Below are 20,036 nucleotides of genomic sequence, written 5' to 3'. Positions count from 1 at the left end.
CTGGCTAATTTTTTAAATTTTTGTAGGGATGGGATCTTGTTATGTTGCCCAGGCTGGTCTTGAACTCCTGCTGTCAAGCAATTCTCCTGCCTCGGCCTCCCAAAGTGCTGGGATTACAGGTGTGAGCCACCACACCCAGCTTGGTTTCTTTCTTTACCCACTCTTGCCGCCTTAAGAAATTTGGGTCTGTGTGGCCCATGCATGATACTTGAAATGTCACTTTTCTTTTGTTATATTACTCATGTTTAGACTGGGTTCATGGGCCCAGCCTAGTTTGAGTTCTAAGGGTGCTGAGCTACAGCAGCCGTGTTGGAAAATTCTCAACTCAGCAGCTGCCATGCTTTTGTGAGGACGCCTGAGTGTCGTCATCTCCTCAACCCCCTCTTGCTGACTCAGGCATGTGGCAGTGTCAGACCATAGGCATGCAGGACAGTGCTCAGAATAAGAAACTCCAGTTGCTTTAATTCTAGCTTGCTTTTCTTACTAATCTTGCATTAAATGTCACTGTGACCTGCCAAATAGGATTTGAGGGGGAGACTCCCTTATTAAGGACAAGGTGTTCCGTGGTTGACAGCAATGTTGCTTATGGGTTGAACATGAACTTAAGCCTGATCCTGGCCCTGCCACTTGATAGCTCTATGACCTTGACAAGACCCTTAAACTTTATACCTTGGTTTCTTTACTTATAAAATGGGAATGACAGTACCTAGATCATGGGGTTGATGTGAGCGTGACGCATGTGTTTAAACATAACATAAGCAAAGAGGAGGCAGAGCTTAGTATTAGTTCTAGTTGCCTTCATGCCTTACAGACAAGGATCCTGTCTGTGTGTGGAATTTATAGAAGAATGCAGTTAAGGCTCAAAGGGACCCATTCCTTCCCCCATTACCAGCTTACCTGCTTGCTTCTTCCGGTGCTCTCCCTGCCTCCTCCCTGGCTCCATGCCTGCCTTTCTGCTGAGGACTCGAGCATGGTGATGAAGCTCACTTGCTTGGAATTGTCTTATGGTTTTCTTCTTTTCATGGTGTCCATCTCTGTGATAACTAGAAGTTTGAACAAAGGAGTTTATAATGCATGAACTATGGACCAATATTCCCTTGACTCTCATTTCTATAAGGATTTGAAAGCATTTCTTAGCTATCCTGGGGCAAGTTACAAACCTTTTGTTTCTGTGAGATGGGAGCCATTTGTACCAACTCTTCTTTGTGCACCCCTGATCACAGTGATGCATGCTTTAGTTGTAAGGCTGTTTTCCTTTGCTTCTGTCTCTAAACATATTTTAATTCCATCACAAAGAGTGAATTTTCCCACTGGATTCTGGGGTTCCAGACATGTTTTCCACCCGCCTTCACCATCCTAAACAAACATCTTGAGACAATTGCTATTGTAGCTGTTGAGTCTTGGATATAAACACTTTTTTCCTTTTATTTTTAGTTGACATAGAATAATTATATGCAGTCATGGGATACAGAGTGATATTTTGATATGTGTATGCAGTGTGTACGGATCAAATCAGCGTAATTAGCATATCCATCATCTGGAACATTTATTCTTTCTTTGTGTTGTGAACATTCAAAACCCTCACTCCTGGCTTCTTTTCTTTCTCTCTCTCTCTCTCTCTCTTTTTAATAGCTTTATTGAGAATTCACAATACCATACAATCCATCTACTTAAAGTGTACAATTCTGTGATTTTTTTTAGTATAGTCACAGAATTGTGCAATCATCACCACAATCCATTTTAGAACATTTTAAATACCCCAAAAGGAAACCCTGCACCCCTTAGCTGTCACCTCAACTCTCCCATTCTCTGCAGCCCTGGGAAACCACGAATCTACTTTTTATCTCTGAAAACTGACCTATTCTGGATATTTCACATAAATGGAATCATACAATATGTGGTCCTTTGTGGCTGCCTTCTTTTATTTAGCATAATGTTTTCAAAGTTCATCCCTGTTGTAGCATCTCTCAGCACTCCATTCCTTTCACTGCTGAGTAGTATTCCACTGGATAGATATTCCAGATTTTGTCCATTCATCAGTTGATAGGCATTTTGATTGTTTCTACTTTTTGCTTTTACAAATAATGATGCTTTGAACATTCATGTACAAGTTTTTGTGTGGACATTATGGTTTCATCTTTCTTGGGTATATGTCAAGGAGTGTAGTTGCTGGGTCCTGTGGTAACTCTATGTTTTCTTTATTTTTAATTTTTTAATTGATACGTAATATCTGTACATAAATACATATTTATGGGATATCTGTGATATTTTGATACATGCATGGAGTATGTAATCTTCTAGCTTCTTTTTGATGTGTATTTCTATTCTAGGCATGGAGAATGGTGGAAAGCAAAGTCCCTTTCAACAAAAAAAGAAGGCTTCATCCCCAGCAACTATGTGGCCAAACTCAACACCTTAGAAACAGAAGAGTGAGTCCTCATGTGTTGTCATCTTGGTGGCTTTGTTTGCCACATTGGATTTCTTGTTAATATTCTTCACCTTTTTCTTGCCATGGAACATAATATGCAGGAAATGTTGAAATGTCTTCACAGGTGGTTTTTCAAGGATATAACCAGGAAGGATGCAGAAAGGCAGCTTTTGGCACCAGGAAATAGCGCTGGAGCTTTCCTTATTAGAGAAAGTGAAACATTAAAAGGTAGGAAATTGTTCAAGGCCTCTTTTAAAACACTATTTAGGAAATTATTTTTAGAAACTATTCTAGAGCTACTCACGGGGAAAAAAGGATATAGTATGCTCTGGTAGCAAAAGTTTTATGGTTTGATAACAAATAACGAACTTCAATGATTAGTTGTGCTACTAAAAGTAATATAGTTGAGTGTGGTGGCTCACACCTGTAATCCTAACACTTTGGGAGGCCGAGGCGAGAGGATCACTTGAGTCCAGGAGTTAGAGACCAGCCTGGGCAACATAGCAAGACCCCATCTCTACAAGAAATACAAAAATTAGCCAGGCCTGGCAGCGCATGCCTATAGTCCCAGCTACTCTGGAGGCTGAGGTAGGAAGATCACCTGAACCCAGGGAAGGGAGGCTGCAGTGAGCTGTGATCACGCCACTGCACTCTAGCTAGCCTGAGTGACAGAGTGAGGCACTGTCTCAAAAAAAAAAAAAGAAAAGTACTGTAGAAAGCACACATGATTGTGGCCAGTTCTTACCAGGCTTTGTTTGCTGAGCCTTTTGCATTATTATTTGAATAAATCCTGAAATTTTAAGACAAAGAAAATTAGGCTGGGCATGGTGGCTCAGGCCTGTAATCCCAATGCTTTGGGAGGCCAAGACATGAGAATCACTTGAACCCAGCAGTTTGATACCAGCCTGGGCAACATAGCAAGAGCCTGTTTCTATAAGAAATTAAAAAATTAGCCAGGCGTGGTGGTGCATGATCGTGGTCTCAGCTACTTGAGATGTTGGAGTAGAAAGATCGTGTGAGCCCAAGAGGTCGAGGCTGCAGTTAGCTATGATTGTGCCACTGTACTCCAGCCTGGGTGACAGAGCAAGAACCTGTTTCAAAAAAAAAAAAAGAGAGAAAATCAAAGTAACTTAAAAATTTTTAAATGTAGCTGAATAATAATTTTTAAAAATTATCACGAAGAAAGAAAATGGTATGTTGGCAAGCTACACAGCAAACAAAATGCCAGCTTCATTTGTCAAGTAGAATTTTTATAGGACTTTTAAAATTATGCATTTTATACAAATTTCATATATATATATGTATTTTGCATATGTGTATCACAAAATGTGTACTGCAGTTGTTGTATAATGCAAATCTTACATTTGTGAGATATAAACATTTACTTACACTTTTCCCCCCATAGGAAGCTTCTCTCTGTCTGTCAGAGACTTTGACCCTGTGCATGGTGATGTTATTAAGCACTACAAAATTAGAAGTCTGGATAATGGGGGCTATTACATCTCTCCACGAATCACTTTTCCCTGTATCAGCGACATGATTAAACATTACCAAAGTAAGTAAAAACTGAAGGTTCAGCAAGACAAAATATATTTGTTATGATATGTATAGGACATCAAACACTATTTTTATATTAAAATTTTTTATGCATCGTATTTCTCTTAGATACAGTTGCAGGTCATATTCTATAAATGGTTCTAAATTAATCTATAGTTAGGCCAGGCACAGTGGCTCACGCCTGTAATCCCAGCACTTTGGGAGGCCAAGGCAGGTGGATCACTTGAGGTCAGGAGTTCGAGACCAGCCTGGCCAACATGGTGATACCCCATCTCTACTAGAAAAAAAAAATTAGCCAGGCATAGTGGTGTGCGCCTGTAGTCCCAGCTATTCGGGAGGCTGAGGCAGGAGAATCACTTGAACACAGGAGGCGGAGATTGCAGTGAGCCGAGATCGCGCCACTGCACTCCAGCCTGGGTAACAGAGCAAGACTCTGTCTCAAAAAACAAATACTAAAGTAAAAGCGATTAATTAATCTATAGTTAAATACACAAAGTAAGATTTGATCCTTGTGAATAATTCTCCCAGTCCTTCTCACCTAGTACATGCTGTTTGACATTCAGTGTTCTAAAATTACCAAGAGAAAAATATATATTATCTTTGCATATATTTTTACAATGCATCTGAATATCTGGAATAGGAACGCAGATTTGCAGATCTGTGTTTGTGTGTGTGTGTGTGTAAAAGTAATGTATATTCTTGGTAAAGTCAAACAGATATAACACTACCACTGAAATATTTACAAGTGGCAGATCAGTGTCCCTGTCTCCAGTGCCGCTTTGCCGCCCTGAGAAGCCTGGGCCTGAGACTCTGGATCCCTTTCCTGTGTGATTGGAGTCAGTTGAATGGTTGTTGCCCCGGCTCCTTTCTATGACCTGCTCGAAGGGGATGCACATTATAAGTTTGCTTGAGTCCCAAAACATGGAGAGAGCAACGTGCTTCCGATTTTGTAGATTCTTGCCTCCCTCCGCCCTTCCATTCCTGTGTGCATCCGGCACATGCTGAGGGTTTATGGTACTCTGGCTCTGTTCTGGGGCCTGGGGTCTAGTGGTGACATGACCGAGTCCCCACTATGGTGCCCTGGGAAGCTTGATGTGGGCTTAGTAATCTGAAATCACATTTTATTAAGTGTGACAATCTGTCAGCCTGTGGTTGTCTGTTGGCTTTGTTGTTTTTGTTCATGTATGTTAGCAGTGCTGATGAATGCAATCAAGTATGTTTTAAATGGTTTTTCTTATATAAATTTCAGGCCGGGTGTGGTGGCTCACACCTGTAATCCAGCACTTTGGGAGGCTGAGGCGGGTGGATCACTTGAGGTCAGGAGTTTGTGACCAGCCTGGCCAACATAGTGAAACTCTGTCTCTACTAAAAAATAAAAAAATTAGCTGGGCATAGTGGTGTATGCCTGTAATCCCAGTTACTTGGGAGGCTGAGGCAGAAGAATTGCTTGAACCCAGGAGGTGGAGGTTGCAGTGAGCCGAGATAGCCCATTGCACTCCAGCCTGGGCGATAAGAGTGAAACTTCATCTCAAAAAAAAGAAAAACAAAAAAACCCACAAATTTCAAAAGTCACAATTATGTCAAGGATGCATTTTAGTTCACAGACTGTGGCAGGTTGGACACTATAAGGCTCCTAGTTCAAGCTTTTCTTTATAGACACAGTATTGCATTTCTTAACCTTCATTTTCCCCTTTCAAATTAGAGCAGCCAGATGGCTTGTGCAGAAGACTGGAGAAGGCTTGTATTAGTCCCAAGCCACAGAAGCCATGGGATAAAGATGCCTGGGAGATCCCCCGGGAGTCCATCAAGTTGGTGAAAAGGCTCGGCGCTGGGCAGTTTGGGGAAGTCTGGATGGGTAAGTGTGTGTGTCGGAGGCCTATGTCTTTCTAGAGATGGTGACAGAAGTAAAGGCTCAAGCCGATTTCGATCAGCTTCTGAGCCAGACACTAAATTATGTCAGAAGCATCATTTAGTTTGTTTTCCTCTGTCCTTCGGGGCCGAGAACTGGCCTGCGAAATCTATTTACTTCAGCTCTTGCTCTTTCTTGCGACTTAGTAATTCTCTTAATGTTTGTAAGGAGGGGAGTAATGGGTATTTATCTTGATCATCTGCCCATTTCTTCATGATTCCCTCATCTCCAGATTCTCTGGATGCACAGTTCAAGTGCAAGAAATTTGCTTCCATCTCTGGGAAAGGTTATCTTAGGGCTGGGACCCATTGGCTGGATAGAAAGCCTCAATGTATTACAATTTGAGGGTCACCAAGAAAGTTTCTAAGGTTCTCAAAGTCACGTCATGAAGAAATCATTTCTTAACATTAAGTATTGCCTTCTCAGGCTGGCAAGAAGTGCAGCAAGATTATAGCAGTGGCTTTTTCCAGGGGATTCTTTTCATTTACCTACTTTAAAAAAAAGTTTTTATAGTGGGCTGAGCACAGTGGCTCGTGCCTGTAATCCCAGCACTTTGGGAGGGTGAAGCAGGAAGATTGCTTGAACCTAGGAGGCTGAGAACAGCCTGAGCAACGTAGGGAGACCCTGTCTCTACAAATAAAGAAATTAGCCAGGTGCCGTGGTATGTGCCTGTAGTTCCAGCCACTTGGGAGGCTGAGGTGGGAGGATCACTTAAGCCAAGGAGGTCGAGGCTGCAGTGGGCCGAGATGGCACTCCTGCACTCCAGCCTGGGTAACACAGTGATACCCTGCCTCAAAATAAATAAATAAATAAATAAATAAATAAATGTTTTCATAGTGAATGTGAACTTTGGTGATAAGAGTTTTTTAGAACAAAAATGCTAAAGCATAACATTCTCTTAATGGTTCTAATGGAATGTGCGGTTATTTCTGGAAAGGGTAACATGTTAGGTCACACACATCTGACTGGGTCACTTTTTCTGTGTCAGCTTTGTTGAATGAAAGCAAATGTGATTTCTAAATGGAAGGGGCAGATACCTTTTAAACACTCTCCAGCCCCGGCAGAACAGAAGCTGCAGCCACGTGGGCATGTCACCTCTGCGTCCAGGTTTTCCCTCTACAGTCTTGACCCCTGGGATCACAGCCTTGCTCGCCTTCTCCTGTTGGCCCCTCTTGAGCAGACGTGTCTTTTAAACACGGCACATACTGAGCCAGCCTATCATTAATTCTTACTGCACTGTAAGTCTTTCTGCACATATTTGCAGAATTCGGGTAAACTGTAATTACATGACTTCACATTCTCCATGTGGATCTGCATGTGTCAGAACTGGTTGCCAGTGCAAATCAGGTCCTCCGTTTCTGCTCCACTCAGCAGATTCATGGGTGTGAGTGCTCACTCTGAATGATATCTCTTCCCATGCACACTCTGTTGTCTTCCTCCTCATTTCTCTATGTGCTCTTTTTTAATTAACATGAAATTCACGTGACATAAATTAATCATTTAAAATGAACAATTCAGTGGCATTTAGTACATTCACAATATTGTGCAGCCACCACCTCCATCTACTTTCAAAATGTTTTCATCATCCCAAAAGGAAACAATGTACCCAATAAACAATCACTCTTCATTCCCACCACCCCTCAGCCCCTGGCAACCACCATTCTTTCTGTCTCTATAAATTTAACCACTCTAGGTACCTCATATAAGTGGAATCATTTATTTGTCCTTTTGTGTCTGGCTTATTTCACCTAGCATAATGTTTTCAAGGTTCATCCATGTTGTAGAATGTATTAGAATTTTCTTGTTTTATGGCTGAGTAATATTCCATTGCATGACTATACCAGTTTGTTTATCTACTTGTCCATTGGTGGACCTTTCAGTTGTTTTTACCTTTTGACTGTTATGAATAATGCTGTATGAATGTTCTCATACAAATTATTATGTGGACACATTTTCGTTTCTCTTGTGTATAAACCTAGGAGTTCAATTGCTGGGGCATGTGGTAAGCCTCTGTTGAATTTTTTGAAGAACCACAAAACTATTACACGCTCATTAAAAGAAAATGACTTGGCTTCTTTTTTCCTCCTTTGATGTTTATATTTATTTTTTTCCAAATCTACAGAATGGGGCAGGAATAGTATAATGAATATTGTATATCCTTCACATAGATTCACCAGTTGTTAATACTGTCTTAATTTTCTTGTTCTTTTATATACGTACACATACATAGATGTTATTATTGCCGTTGACCACCTGAGATTAAGTGCAGCCATGACTTGCTGAGTTTTGTGAAGAGTGTCTAAGCACCTAAGCAGTGCTTTGTTCTCAGCACACCTGTCAGGAGGCATAGTATTAGCTGGTCCTATTCTTAATGATGTTTTATTTGATTTTGCCTACAGTAATCCACCATCACTTTTATTTAAAGTGATCTGAAAGTTTAAATGGATCATTTAAATTTATTTTCTCCATGGCAACTTTTTACTCCCTTTTGTAGTAAATAAATACTCTGTGGGAAGTTTGTTTAAGATTGCGTAAATAGAACTTTCTCCAAATGGTTTCAGCACGATCTGTGAATTCTCTTCCCTCTTAGAAGCCGTCACTTCTCTATAAAGCTCCGGTCCTTTCTGTCCTCCTCCCTTGCTCCTTGAACATGTCTGTTCCAACCCCACTGGCTCACGTCAAGATCCAGGGACTTCTGCGTTCTCTTATTGGCTTCCCTGTCTGTTCACTGAGAGTATTGGCAGGAAAACCAGGATCACAATCACACTTAATTGTGCTCTTAGTCCATCTGAGTACTTACTGTGACTTTGTGTGGGGAGAAGGAGGAGAAGACAGGAGGAAGGAAGAAAAGAGTGTACACGCTCTACAGGCCCTGCTCTAAGTGTGTTTGCATTGACATTCTCACTTACTCACTGCTGTAACACTGTGAATGAGAGGCATTACTGTGATCATTTGATAAACAACATCACTGAGAATCAGATAAGCAACTTAAGGTCATTCAAGGCAGTGAGAGAGCCAGGCTGCTCTGGCATCTGGGAACCCTGGACTCAATTATTTGCTACACTATTTCTAAGCTAATTTGACTTCCCTAGCCTCAGTTTCCACATCAGTGAAATGGACAAACTCCTATCTTATCAGTTGTTCAAAGGAAGAATGAGATTATGCACCTGGGATGTTTCCCAGAGTCTGACTCCGTGTGCCCTATTTTTATTACTGACACTTTTTTGTTTTTGATTCTAGTTATTGGAAGCTATATTTTGATGCATTTTCCCCAATTTTAATCATAAAACAGAGCCATAAATAATCCAATTAGACTTTCCTATGGATATTTGCTGGCAAAGGAATTAACGTGTCTGTCATGAAAAGAAATGTGGATGTACTGGTTCACCCTAAATCAGTAGCCCTGCATATAAAGTGATGGCTTGGAATTTTGTTCCAGCCTCTCCTGTTCAGCTGTGAAGCCAGGATAAAGCATCAAATTGCATGCTATTTGCTCCTGAGAGACAAGTAAAGTGAACCAAGTACATTCAAATCCAACTGCTTGAGTGAATTATTTCTCAGTAACACTGTTTTTAAAGATGCAGTTGTTGGCAGGGCACAGTGGCTCACACCTGTAATCCTGGCACTTCAGGAGGCCGAGGCAGGTAGATCGCTTGAGCTCAGAAGTTCGAGACCAGCCTGGACAACATGGTGAAACCCTGTCTCTATCAAAAATACAAAAAAAATTAGTTGAGCATGGTGGTGTTGCACCTGTGTTTCCCATCTACACAGGAGGCTGAGGTGGGAGGATCGCTTGAGCCTGGGAGGCAGAGGTTGCAGTGAGCTGAGATTGCACCGCTATCACCACTGGGTGACAGAGTGAGACCCCATCTCAAAAAATAAATCAATATGCAGTTGCTGCCAGCCTGGATGCCTAGCATCAAAAGTGCTGCTGTCAGCTGTGGTGCCAGTGCGTCCTCCAGGGGGTGCCTGGCGAGGTTGGGAGCAGGAAGTCTGGAGCTAGGCAGCCTGGAGCACACACCTCAGCAGACCTGCCTACATCCCCTGTTCTGTCATAAGGTGCAAGTCTGCACTAAAATTGTACACCTGGAGCTTAAGAACATTGGTCCTTTCTGGGATTGGGAAAACCTCCTTGCTTCTAATTCCAGATACACCGAATCCTACTATTTCTCTTCCTTTCCTGCACACAGCTTAATTTCAGAGAACTTTTGCTTAACATATATCCAGGTGGTGCCTAGGAGAAACAAGTTTAGAAGAGAAGAGAATGGAGTGTTGGAAAGTATCTGATTGTTCTGTACAAATTGTTACTTTTTATTTAGACTGTCTGAAACAGGGTAAAAATCTTGAGAAAATACATCACTTGAATAGATTTGCTCATTCCATTTTTAAAAATTGTGGTAAAATACACGTGACATAAAATTTGCGTTTTAGCGATGTTTAGGTGTACATTTCAGTAGTGTTAAATGCATCTATACTGTTACGCAACCAATCTCCAGACTCTCTTTTCATCTGATGAAACTGAGAGACTGTGTACTCTTTAACACCAACTCCCTGATCCCCTCTCCCTCCAGCTTCTGGCAACCACCATGCTACTTTCTGCCTCTATGAATTTGACTACCTTAGGTACCTCAAATAATTAGAATCATACAGTATTTGTCTTTTTTGTCTCTGGCTTACTTCACTTAGCATGATGTCTCCAAGGTTTATCTATGTCGTAGCATGTGTCAGAATTTCTTTGCTTTTTAAGGCTGAATAATATTCCTTTATATGCGTACTTACCATTTTGTTTATTCATCTGTTGATGGACAATTAGGTTGTTTCTACCTTTTGGCTATTGTGAATATGCCACCGTGAACATGGGTGCACAGATACCTCTCTGAGACCTTATTTTCCATTCCTTTGAGTATAAATCCAGAAGTGGAATTGCTGGATCCTGTAATTCTTCTATCTTTAAAATTTAGAGGAACTGCTGTACTGTTTTCTATATCGGCTGCACCATTTTACATTCCCACTGACAGTGTATAAGTGTTCCCTTTCTCCACAGCCTCACCAACAGTTGTTATTTTCTGTTTTGGGGATTTTTTTTTTGTTGGCTGGTTGGCTTTTTTGATAGTTGTCATTTTAATAGATGTGAGATGGTATCTTACTGTGGTTTTGATTTGTGTTTTCCTAATAATTAGTGACCAAGCATCTTTTCATGTCCTTCCTGGTCATTTCTACATCTTCTTTGGAGAAACGTATGTTCAAGTCCTTTTCTCACTTTTTAAATTGTGTTTTTTACTTGATTTACTAATAATGTTTTAAATGACAGAGGCAGTAGAGCCTCGTCTAAAATGGGATTTAATGGAACCTATCTCAGAGGGATTGCATAACAATTGAAAGAAATTGTGCAGGTAAGTTCAATTGACAGCATTCAAAGCACTGTTATCTTTAGAAAGAAAATATGTCACATTAGTGCAAAGGCTATACAGTAGAGGAAAGAAATTGCCCAGGGTTTCCCCACTAAATAGAAGTTGTTTTTATTTTTGCTTTTTAATTTTTTTTATTTTGAGATAATTGTGGATTTACATGCCATTGTGAGAAATAATACAAAAAGGATAACATATGTCCACATAAAAACTTGTACATGAGTGTTCATAGTAGCATTATTTGTAATAGCCAAAAAGTACAAACAACCCAAATGTCTATCAGATGATGAATGGGTCAATAAAATGTGGCATATTCATACAATGGAGTATTTGGCAATAAAAAAAAAAATGACCTGGCATGCTTCAACATGGATGCCATGCTGTTTTACGGATGACTTATAATAACACTATGTTAAGTGAAAGAAATCAGGCCCAAAGGAGCACATATTATACCGTTCTATTTATATGAAATGTCCAGAATAGGCAAATCTAGAGTTAGAAAGTAGATGACTGGTTGCCTAGGGCTGGGGGACCTGGGAGTATGATAGGAGTGACTGCTAATGAGCATGGGATTTCTTTTTGGAGTCATGACAACATTCTAAAGCTAATTGTGGTGATGATTGTAGAATTCTGAATATGCAAATAACTGATGAACTATATACTTTAAATGGGTAAATGGCATGGTATATGAATTATATTTCAATAAAGCTGGCAAATACATAAAAGAAATGATACAGAGAGATCCCATGTACCATTTACCCAGTTTCCCCCAGTGGTAACATCCTGTAAAACTATAGTACAACATGACTACCAGGATATTGGCATTGATCACTGTTCATTTTTTAATTGTGCTTTTCTTCCAGTCTTATATTGAATAGAGGAAGAAAGGAAAAGAAGGGAAGGGGAAGAAAAGAAAATAGAAGAGAAAAAAATAGAAAATTTTCACTTGGGATCTTTTGCTTGTAGGGACTGAGTTTGCCTGTCAGTCAGCGAGCTCCTTCTTCACTCCTGAAATAATTTAAATATGTTAAATACACATAGCAGATGAATACTGGGAATACAACCAAAAGAGTTGTGATTGGTGATTCTATGTTACAAATAGGCTGAAAGATACTCCCTCTCCCAATTTTGAGCTGACAGAATTTAGTTTTCTCTTATCCTTTTTAGTTTCTCAAAGGATAAGCAGGCCAGCTTTTCTCACTGATAGAAAAAATACAATTAAAATTCTATCACTGTTAACCAAGTAAGTTAATATTTTTGTTAAACATAAGAAATTGTTCATGGACAACCCGTTTCATTTTATGGTCTGCATTTTTTTGGCCTGAAATGTAGTGAACAAATACTAGGAAGTGACCTGTTCTTTGGGGGAAGGGGCTGGGTGGGAATAAAAGAAAGAGGTGTCTCTGCTTCAAGCTGTTTCCTCTTGTTTGTGTGATCCTTGTGACATCTGACTTGGGTGACATGCTTCCTCTGCAGATTGTCCTATTCCCAGGGAATCAACTGGGCAGCGAGGCTAAGGACGATGTTTCCTCTGACTGCTTGGTCTATGAAGAGACCCTGAGGAAGGAAGGAAACTTATTTTACATTGAATTTTGCTTGATAAATTCTCATTTGAGCCAACTGCCTTGAGATTAATCATCAGCCCACTTCCAAAATCAACTGCATGCATTTTTTACAAACCACTCTCCCTTTTGTGGTACGTGGGCACTTTTTAGCAAGCCAGTCACAGCCGGAATTAGAGTGCTCTCAAGGTGCCACATCAGCTTTCTTTAACTGTGGCAAAGTGGCACTCCACAGGACACTTTTTACTAGCTCAAAGTTTTTTTTAACATCATTTTTCATCTGTATTAACAACCCAAATCTCCATGACTAGGTTAATTTGAACCTTCAAACGACCAGAGAGTATCTTGGAAACCTATGATTTGATCCTTAGCACTGAATAAAAATCATGCCTTTAACGGAGGGATGAAAACCACCCTATTGTTTCAATGTCACAGCCCTAAGAGATCATCTGGGAGCTGCCGCCATTCTTGGGCCATGTTTGACACAGCTGCTTTATCTACCACTCACCTCAAACTCCTTATCAGTATTTAAAATATATGCAGCTGCAATATTTCCTGATAACTTCCCCCTTAACCTTGGAAAGCGGTTTTTTTCCTTCATCCTTTACTCATACTTTTCTATTGTATAAGTCTCCATGAGCTTCATTGTTTTTATGATGGCAAAAGGGAAATGGTTTTGTTTAACTTTTATTGCTATGTAATGTAACAAGCAGACAGAAAATGCAAACACAAATATCTAATTTCACAAATAATTACAAAGCAAAAACTGGTGTGCTGACCTCTGAGAGGAAACTTGCTAGCCCCAGAAGCCCCCACTGTCCACCCATCCCCTCCCACCCACACCCTACCTGTCCCCCAGAGACAACAGCTATTCCGACCTTCCTGATGGTTTTCTGACTTTTCTTCTTAATTTTACCACTTTTGTATATGGGGATATATGCATCCCCCCAAAATATAGCTCAGTTTTGCCTGTTTTTATACTTTATATGAACGAATTATACCAAATGTGCTCTTTTACGTCTTGCCTCTTTTACTCAACGGGTTGGTGAGAGGCACCCATGCTTTTGGGTGTGGCTACAGTTCATTCATCTTCATTCCATGTGATGTTGGTAAGATGCATGTGTGCTTTTGGGTGTGGCTACAATTCATTCATCTTCATTCCATATGGTGTTGGTGAGATGCATCCACGCTTTTGGGTGTGGCTATGGTTTATTGATCTTCATGCCATATGGTGTTGGTGAGATGCATCTGTGCTTTTGTGTGGCTACGATTCGTTCATCTTCAGTCCCTATGATGTTGGTGAGATGCATCCGTGCTTTTGGGTGTGACTACAGTTCATTCATCTTCATCTCATGTCATGTTTGTGAGATGCACTCGTGCGTGTCATCCCATGTCGTGTTGGTGAGATGCATCTGTGGCTATGGTTCATTCATCTTCATTCCATATGGTATTGGTGAGAAGCATCTATGCTTTTGGGTTGGCTACGGTTCATTCATCTTCATCCCATGTCGTGTTGGTGAGATGCATTCATGCTTTTGGGTGTGGCTATGGTTTATTCATCTTCATGCCATATTGTGCTGTGCTGCATGTGTTTTCAAGATATATGATCATTTATCCATTTATTTCACCATTCACTGATGAAATTGGAGTTCATGTTAGTCCATTTTGCTTTGCTAAAGGAATACCCGAGACAGGGTAACTTATAAAGAAAAGGTTTATTTGCTTTACAGTTCTTCAGATTGTACAAGAAACATGGCACCTGTCTCTGCTTCTGGTGAAGCCTCAGGAAGCTTCCATTCAAAAAGGAAGGCAAAAGGGAGTGAGCATGTCACACAGTGAGAGCAAGAGAGTGACCAGAAGAGGTGCCATGCTTTTAGACAACCAGCTCTCTTGTGAACTAATAGAGCGAGAACTCACTCTTTACCACGGGGATGGCCCAAGCCATTCATGAGGGATTCATTCCCATGACCCAAATACCTCCCTCTAGGCCCCACCTCCAACGCTGGGGATCAAATTTCAACATGAGATTTGGAGAGGACAAACATCCAAACTATATCAGAGTTTTTCCCAGTTTGGGCTGCTATGAACAATGTGCTGCACATTTTTGTGCTGATCCAAGCATGCATGAGCTCTAGGGTGAGTGGGAGTGGATTTGCTGGATCGTAAGGTGTATAAATCCTCAGCTCTTCTAAGTTATTGCCAACTTATTTTGCAAAGTGCTGGTCCCAGCTTAGATTCTCACCAGCAATATGCCAGTCCGCATGTCCCCTTTCCTGACTAGCAGAGCTGTACTTAGAGAGATGTGGGCCCCAAGGCAGCACAGGCAGTGAGTGGTTATCCAGAAGGAAGTGTGCACTCAGCATCCTTCATGGACACCTTGGATGTTGTCACAGAAGCTCTGCAATTGAATTTCAGTGATGCTCAGCAAAGAACACAGAATGAGGCCTAGGGCAGCTGCCCCAGAGTCCCTCCCAAGGGGCAGGTGCTCATCAGTACTTGATATTACCAGACTTTAAAAAGTTTTGCTAAGCTCAGCAGTGGTTTCTCATGACTTTATTTGCATTTCTCTGGTTACTAAAAAGATTGAGTACTTTTCACATGTTTATTACTCATATGAGTTTCTTCCTTTGAAATGCCCATCCAAGCCTTTGCCTATTTCTTCTGATTTTTCTTACTGATTTGTAAGAATTCTTTCTATATCCTGGATGCCAGTTCCTTGCAGTTGTATGTATCATATAGTTTACGTATTTTCATGTATTTTGTATCATGTGTTTTCCTGCTGTGATTTGCTATGGATATTCTCATGTAACTTAGGGTTAGAATTAGGGCTGGGGTTAAGGTTAGGGTTTATAAATGTTAAAAAATTTATAATAAAACCTTTTTGATTTAAATGTAATATTAAAAGGCTTTTGTTGGTGGAATGTACTTTACAATAACTCTTAAGATCTACAGAAAAGGCCATATTGCTTGTAATTATGCATTTAGATGGCAGAACAATTTAATATGTTCATAATTCCATTATTTTAGGTAGGTGGTAGCTTTTTAAAAGGACCTAGGATGGTTTTTTTGTCAGTTTTATGTTACTATCTTCTCCATATGTTCTAACACTTATTTTATACTGCATTCTTCTTTTTCTTTTCTTTCTTTCTTTTTTTTTTGTTTTGTTTTGTTTTAGAGATGGGGGTCTCACTATATTGCCCAGGTTGGTCTTGAACTCCTGGGCTCAAGCGATCCTCCTGCCTCTCAAAGTGCTGGGATTACAGGCATGAGCCACCTTGTCTAGCCTCATTTTTCTATAGAGCACTGCAAGCTCCTAAGTATTAACCAAAGTGGAATACAAAATAAAACATTTTAATAGAGGAATCAGTCTTAATGACTAAAAGAAACATCATTGGATAGGTTGACTGCTAGCTATAAATTAACTTTTTCTTATTTGTTTGAAGGCTTGGAAATAGATGTAGAATACATTTCTTTATTATTTAAAAAAATCATTTTATTAAAAAGTACATACTTGGCTGGGCACAGTGGCTCATGCCTACAATCCCAGCACTTTGGGAGACCAAGGTGGGCAGATCAGCTGAGGTCAGGAGTTCAAGACCAGCCTGGCCAACATGGCAAAACCCTGTCTCTCCTGGAAAAAAGAAAGAGAAGAGAAGAGAAAAGAAAAGAGTACAAACTCATTGACAAATCCAGTCAGAATAGAAAAGAACAAGAGAAAGTAGAAGTCACTCCAAATTCTACCAGCCAGGGATAATCACTGTTGTTTTACTGAGCAGGCTTCCAGTCATCTTTCTATGCTATTCACATACAGATACTCTTGCACCCTAAAAAGGGGACTGTCCACTCCACGTCACCTTTCCTTAGGGCAGGTGCTATCCGGCTGTTGCGCACCAGGCAGCAGGAACCTGCAGGAAGATTTGCAGTGGCACCAGCAGCTACTACTCCCTTCTCCCCATTATTAATATTATTATTAGTTTTTAACATTTCCAAGAGAAAGACGGAAACAGAAGAGAGGACAGGAAGGAAGAGTATGATTATTAATATTTCTCCTTTGCCAAATTACTGAGAAAAGGCTTTCCCAAGAGAAGGTCAGGATTAAAGTGCTCAATCCCAGTCCCAGAAGAGTGGTGCCTCAGGGGAACTATACTAAGGAGTCAGTATTGCCCAGAGTGTGTTCCATGTGGTGTGAGAGGCTACTTGAACAAGTGTTCTGAGGTCAAGAAATTGTGGGACTCTCTGGGGTGAACAAATTCAGGCTTTTCCCCTGAAGGCCTCCCAGGGCACCTGCTGCATCTCCTGGGTGGGGGAGGAGTGGAGGGGGCCGGCTCCCTGTCCTTTCAGTGGGGGATCCTTTTTCACTAACAGTCACCCAAGTCCAGTTGTCTGCAAATTTTGGGAAGTGCTTGTTTGACTCTAGCGTATTGTACTTTAAGTTAGTATATATAAGTAATTTTTATAAAGAACACCTTTTTTAAAGAAAATGTGGTAAATAGTTAAAGATATGGTGAGCAAAATTAAAATCACTCGTAATCACACCATTGGAAATAACCAGCATTTGGTATATTTTGGTGTCTTTTCTTCCAGACCATTGTTTATATGTGTGTGTCTGTGTATCTATAAAATATGTCTGTATTTTAAAATAGGGATTATAATGTGAGTGTATGCCTGTGTGTGTACGTATATGTATGTAAGGGATTATAGCATATGTAGAGTTTTGTTTTGTTTTTTTTTTTTTTTTTGGTCTTGAATAAAGAACATTTTATTATTAGAGAAAAATATTAGTCCTCGGCTGGGCACAGTGGCTCATGCCTGTAATCTCAGCACTTTGGGAGGCCAAGGCTGGCGGATCACTTGAGGTCAGGAGTTTGAGACTAGCCTGGCCAACATGGTGAAACCCTGTCTCTACTAAAAATACAAAAATTAGCCAGGTGTGGTGGTGGGCACCTGTAAACCCAGCTGCTCGGGAGGCTGAGGCATAAGAATCGCTTGAAACCAGGAGGCGGAGGTTGCAGTGAGCCAAGATCGTGCCACGGCACTCCAGCCTGGGCAACAGAGCAAGACTTAGTCTAAAAATAAATAAATAAATAAATATTAGTCCTCATGGTAGAGTGCCAATAAAAACATTTTTTGCTACTATTTCATAAAAACCTTTTGATTTTTGAATAATTTAAACACTTTTTGGTAAAGAAAGAAAATTCCTAGATACTTTTCATCTAGCCTCCCCTAATTTTATCACTATATGGTGTTTTAGCTCAGGGCTTTTTCTATCTGTAATTAAATTTTTTGCTAACTCTGCATCTACAAAGTGAAGTTTTAATTTTTTTTTTTTAATTGAGACGGGGTCGCACTCTGTCGCCCAGGCTGGAAGGCAATGGTGCGATCTCAGCTGACTGCAACCTCCACCTCCTGGGTTCAAGCAATTCTCCTGTCTCAGCTTCCTGAGTAGCTGGGATTACAGGCGCCTGCCACCATGCCTGGCTAATTTTTGTATTTTTAGTAGAGATGGGGTTTCACTGTTTTAGCCAGGCTGGTTTCGAACTCCTGACCTCAGGTGACCCACCCGCCTCGACCTCCCAAAGTGCTGGGATTACAGGCGTGAGCCACCGCCCCCGGCTAGATTTTCTGTTTTATAAAGCATGCCCGCCTTCTGTTTTCTTCCTAGGTTACTATAACAACAGTACCAAGGTGGCTGTGAAAACCCTGAAGCCAGGCACTATGTCTGTGCAAGCCTTCCTGGAAGAAGCCAACCTCATGAAGACACTGCAGCACGACAAGCTCGTGAGGCTCTACGCCGTGGTCACCAGGGAGGAGCCCATTTACATCATCACGGAGTACATGGCCAAGGGTGAGTTCCTCCCACTGCCCAGAGCTTGCAAGGGCTTCAAACTCAAAAGGTAAAATGTGTAAGTGTTCAGAGGTCACTCGAATAGTTTAATTATCAAACAGTATACCCACTACTGAAAAATTAGGAAATATGAGAAGACAAAGCAGTTTATAAACCTAATCATCAGAAGTAATCCATGTCACAGAATTGAAATCTAATCTTCCTGTTTTCTCTGCATCTGCCTGTGTGTACCTATTGCCCTGAGAATAGTGCCCCATATCTAGTAGCCCCCAATAAATATTTATCAAATGAATTACTATGTATTTCAAAAAGGAATATTTTTGTCATATGCTTAAAATGTGAAGAGTTCCCAGAATTCTAATACTACAGATTTAGTACAGATTGTTCAGTACCAAATTCCTCTTTCTTTCTTTTTTTTTTTTTTTGAGACAGAGTCTCACACTGTTGCCCAGGCTGGAGTGCGGTGGTGCAATCTCTGCTCGCTGCAACTCCCGCCTCCCGGGTTCAAGCGATTCTCCTGCCTCAGCCTCCCTAGTAGCTGGGACTACGGGCACGTGCCACCATACCCAGCTAATTTTTTGTATTTTTAGTAGAGATGGGGTTTCGCCACGTTGGCCAGGCTGGTCTCGAACTCCTGAGCTCAGGCAATCTGCCTGCTTCAGCCTCCAAAAGTGCTAGGATTACAGGCTTGAGCACCCAGCCTCTTTTTGTTCTTTAGCGTTATCTAATATTCATTTTCCTTTTCAGCATTATCTAAATGTTCAGGGTGTCCCTTTTAAATATTAATGTTTTTTAAAACTTGTGGAGGTTAAAGTCCTATGTAATCATAGAATTGCTGGAGAATAGACTTCAAGCAATCAATTTTTCTTCTACTGTGATCACCTTCATATAGAAGACTTTGAATCAACATCCTTCTTCCTTTGTTCACCTCCAGTTCAGGAAACATACTAATACACTGCCAAATTATTATTATTATTATTATTATTATTTTTTGTTGTTGAGACGGAGTCTCGCTCTGTCACCCAGGCTGGAGTGCAGTGGCGCGATCTCGGCTCACTGCAAGCTCCGCCTCCCGGGTTCACGCCATTCTCCTGCCTCAGCCTCTCCCAGTAGCTGGGACTACAGGCGCCCGCCACCACGCCCGGCTAATTTTTTTGTATTTTTAGTAGAGACGGGGTTTCACCGTGGTCTCGATCTCCTGACCTTGTGATCCGCCCGCCTCGGCCTCCCAAAGTGCTGGGATTACAAGCGTGACCCACCGTGCCCGGCCCCAAATTATTTTTTAAAAAGTCCTTAGAAGTAATGAAGAAACATAAGCAATGATCCA

General features: G+C 40.9%; 1 protein-coding gene across 4 annotated transcripts in view; it reads left to right on the top strand.

Annotated features, from left to right (window-relative positions):
• LYN (LYN proto-oncogene, Src family tyrosine kinase) overlaps positions 1–20,036 on the top strand; it is a 142,948-nt gene that overhangs the window by 77,694 nt on the left and 45,218 nt on the right. For all 4 annotated transcript variants that reach the window (XM_063643300.1, XM_055286375.2, XM_055286376.2 and 1 more), the window contains 5 exons: positions 2,331–2,429; positions 2,553–2,656; positions 3,834–3,983; positions 5,688–5,840; positions 18,527–18,709. In XM_063643300.1, the coding sequence (XP_063499370.1) occupies positions 2,331–2,429; positions 2,553–2,656; positions 3,834–3,983; positions 5,688–5,840; positions 18,527–18,709 (689 nt within the window). The remainder of the gene's footprint in view (positions 1–2,330; positions 2,430–2,552; positions 2,657–3,833; positions 3,984–5,687; positions 5,841–18,526; positions 18,710–20,036) is intronic.

Source organism: Symphalangus syndactylus, chromosome 7 (assembly GCF_028878055.3).
Source record: "Symphalangus syndactylus isolate Jambi chromosome 7, NHGRI_mSymSyn1-v2.1_pri, whole genome shotgun sequence".
Classification (NCBI taxonomy): Eukaryota; Metazoa; Chordata; class Mammalia; order Primates; family Hylobatidae; genus Symphalangus; species Symphalangus syndactylus.
This window is presented reverse-complemented; position numbering and strand designations above follow the sequence as displayed.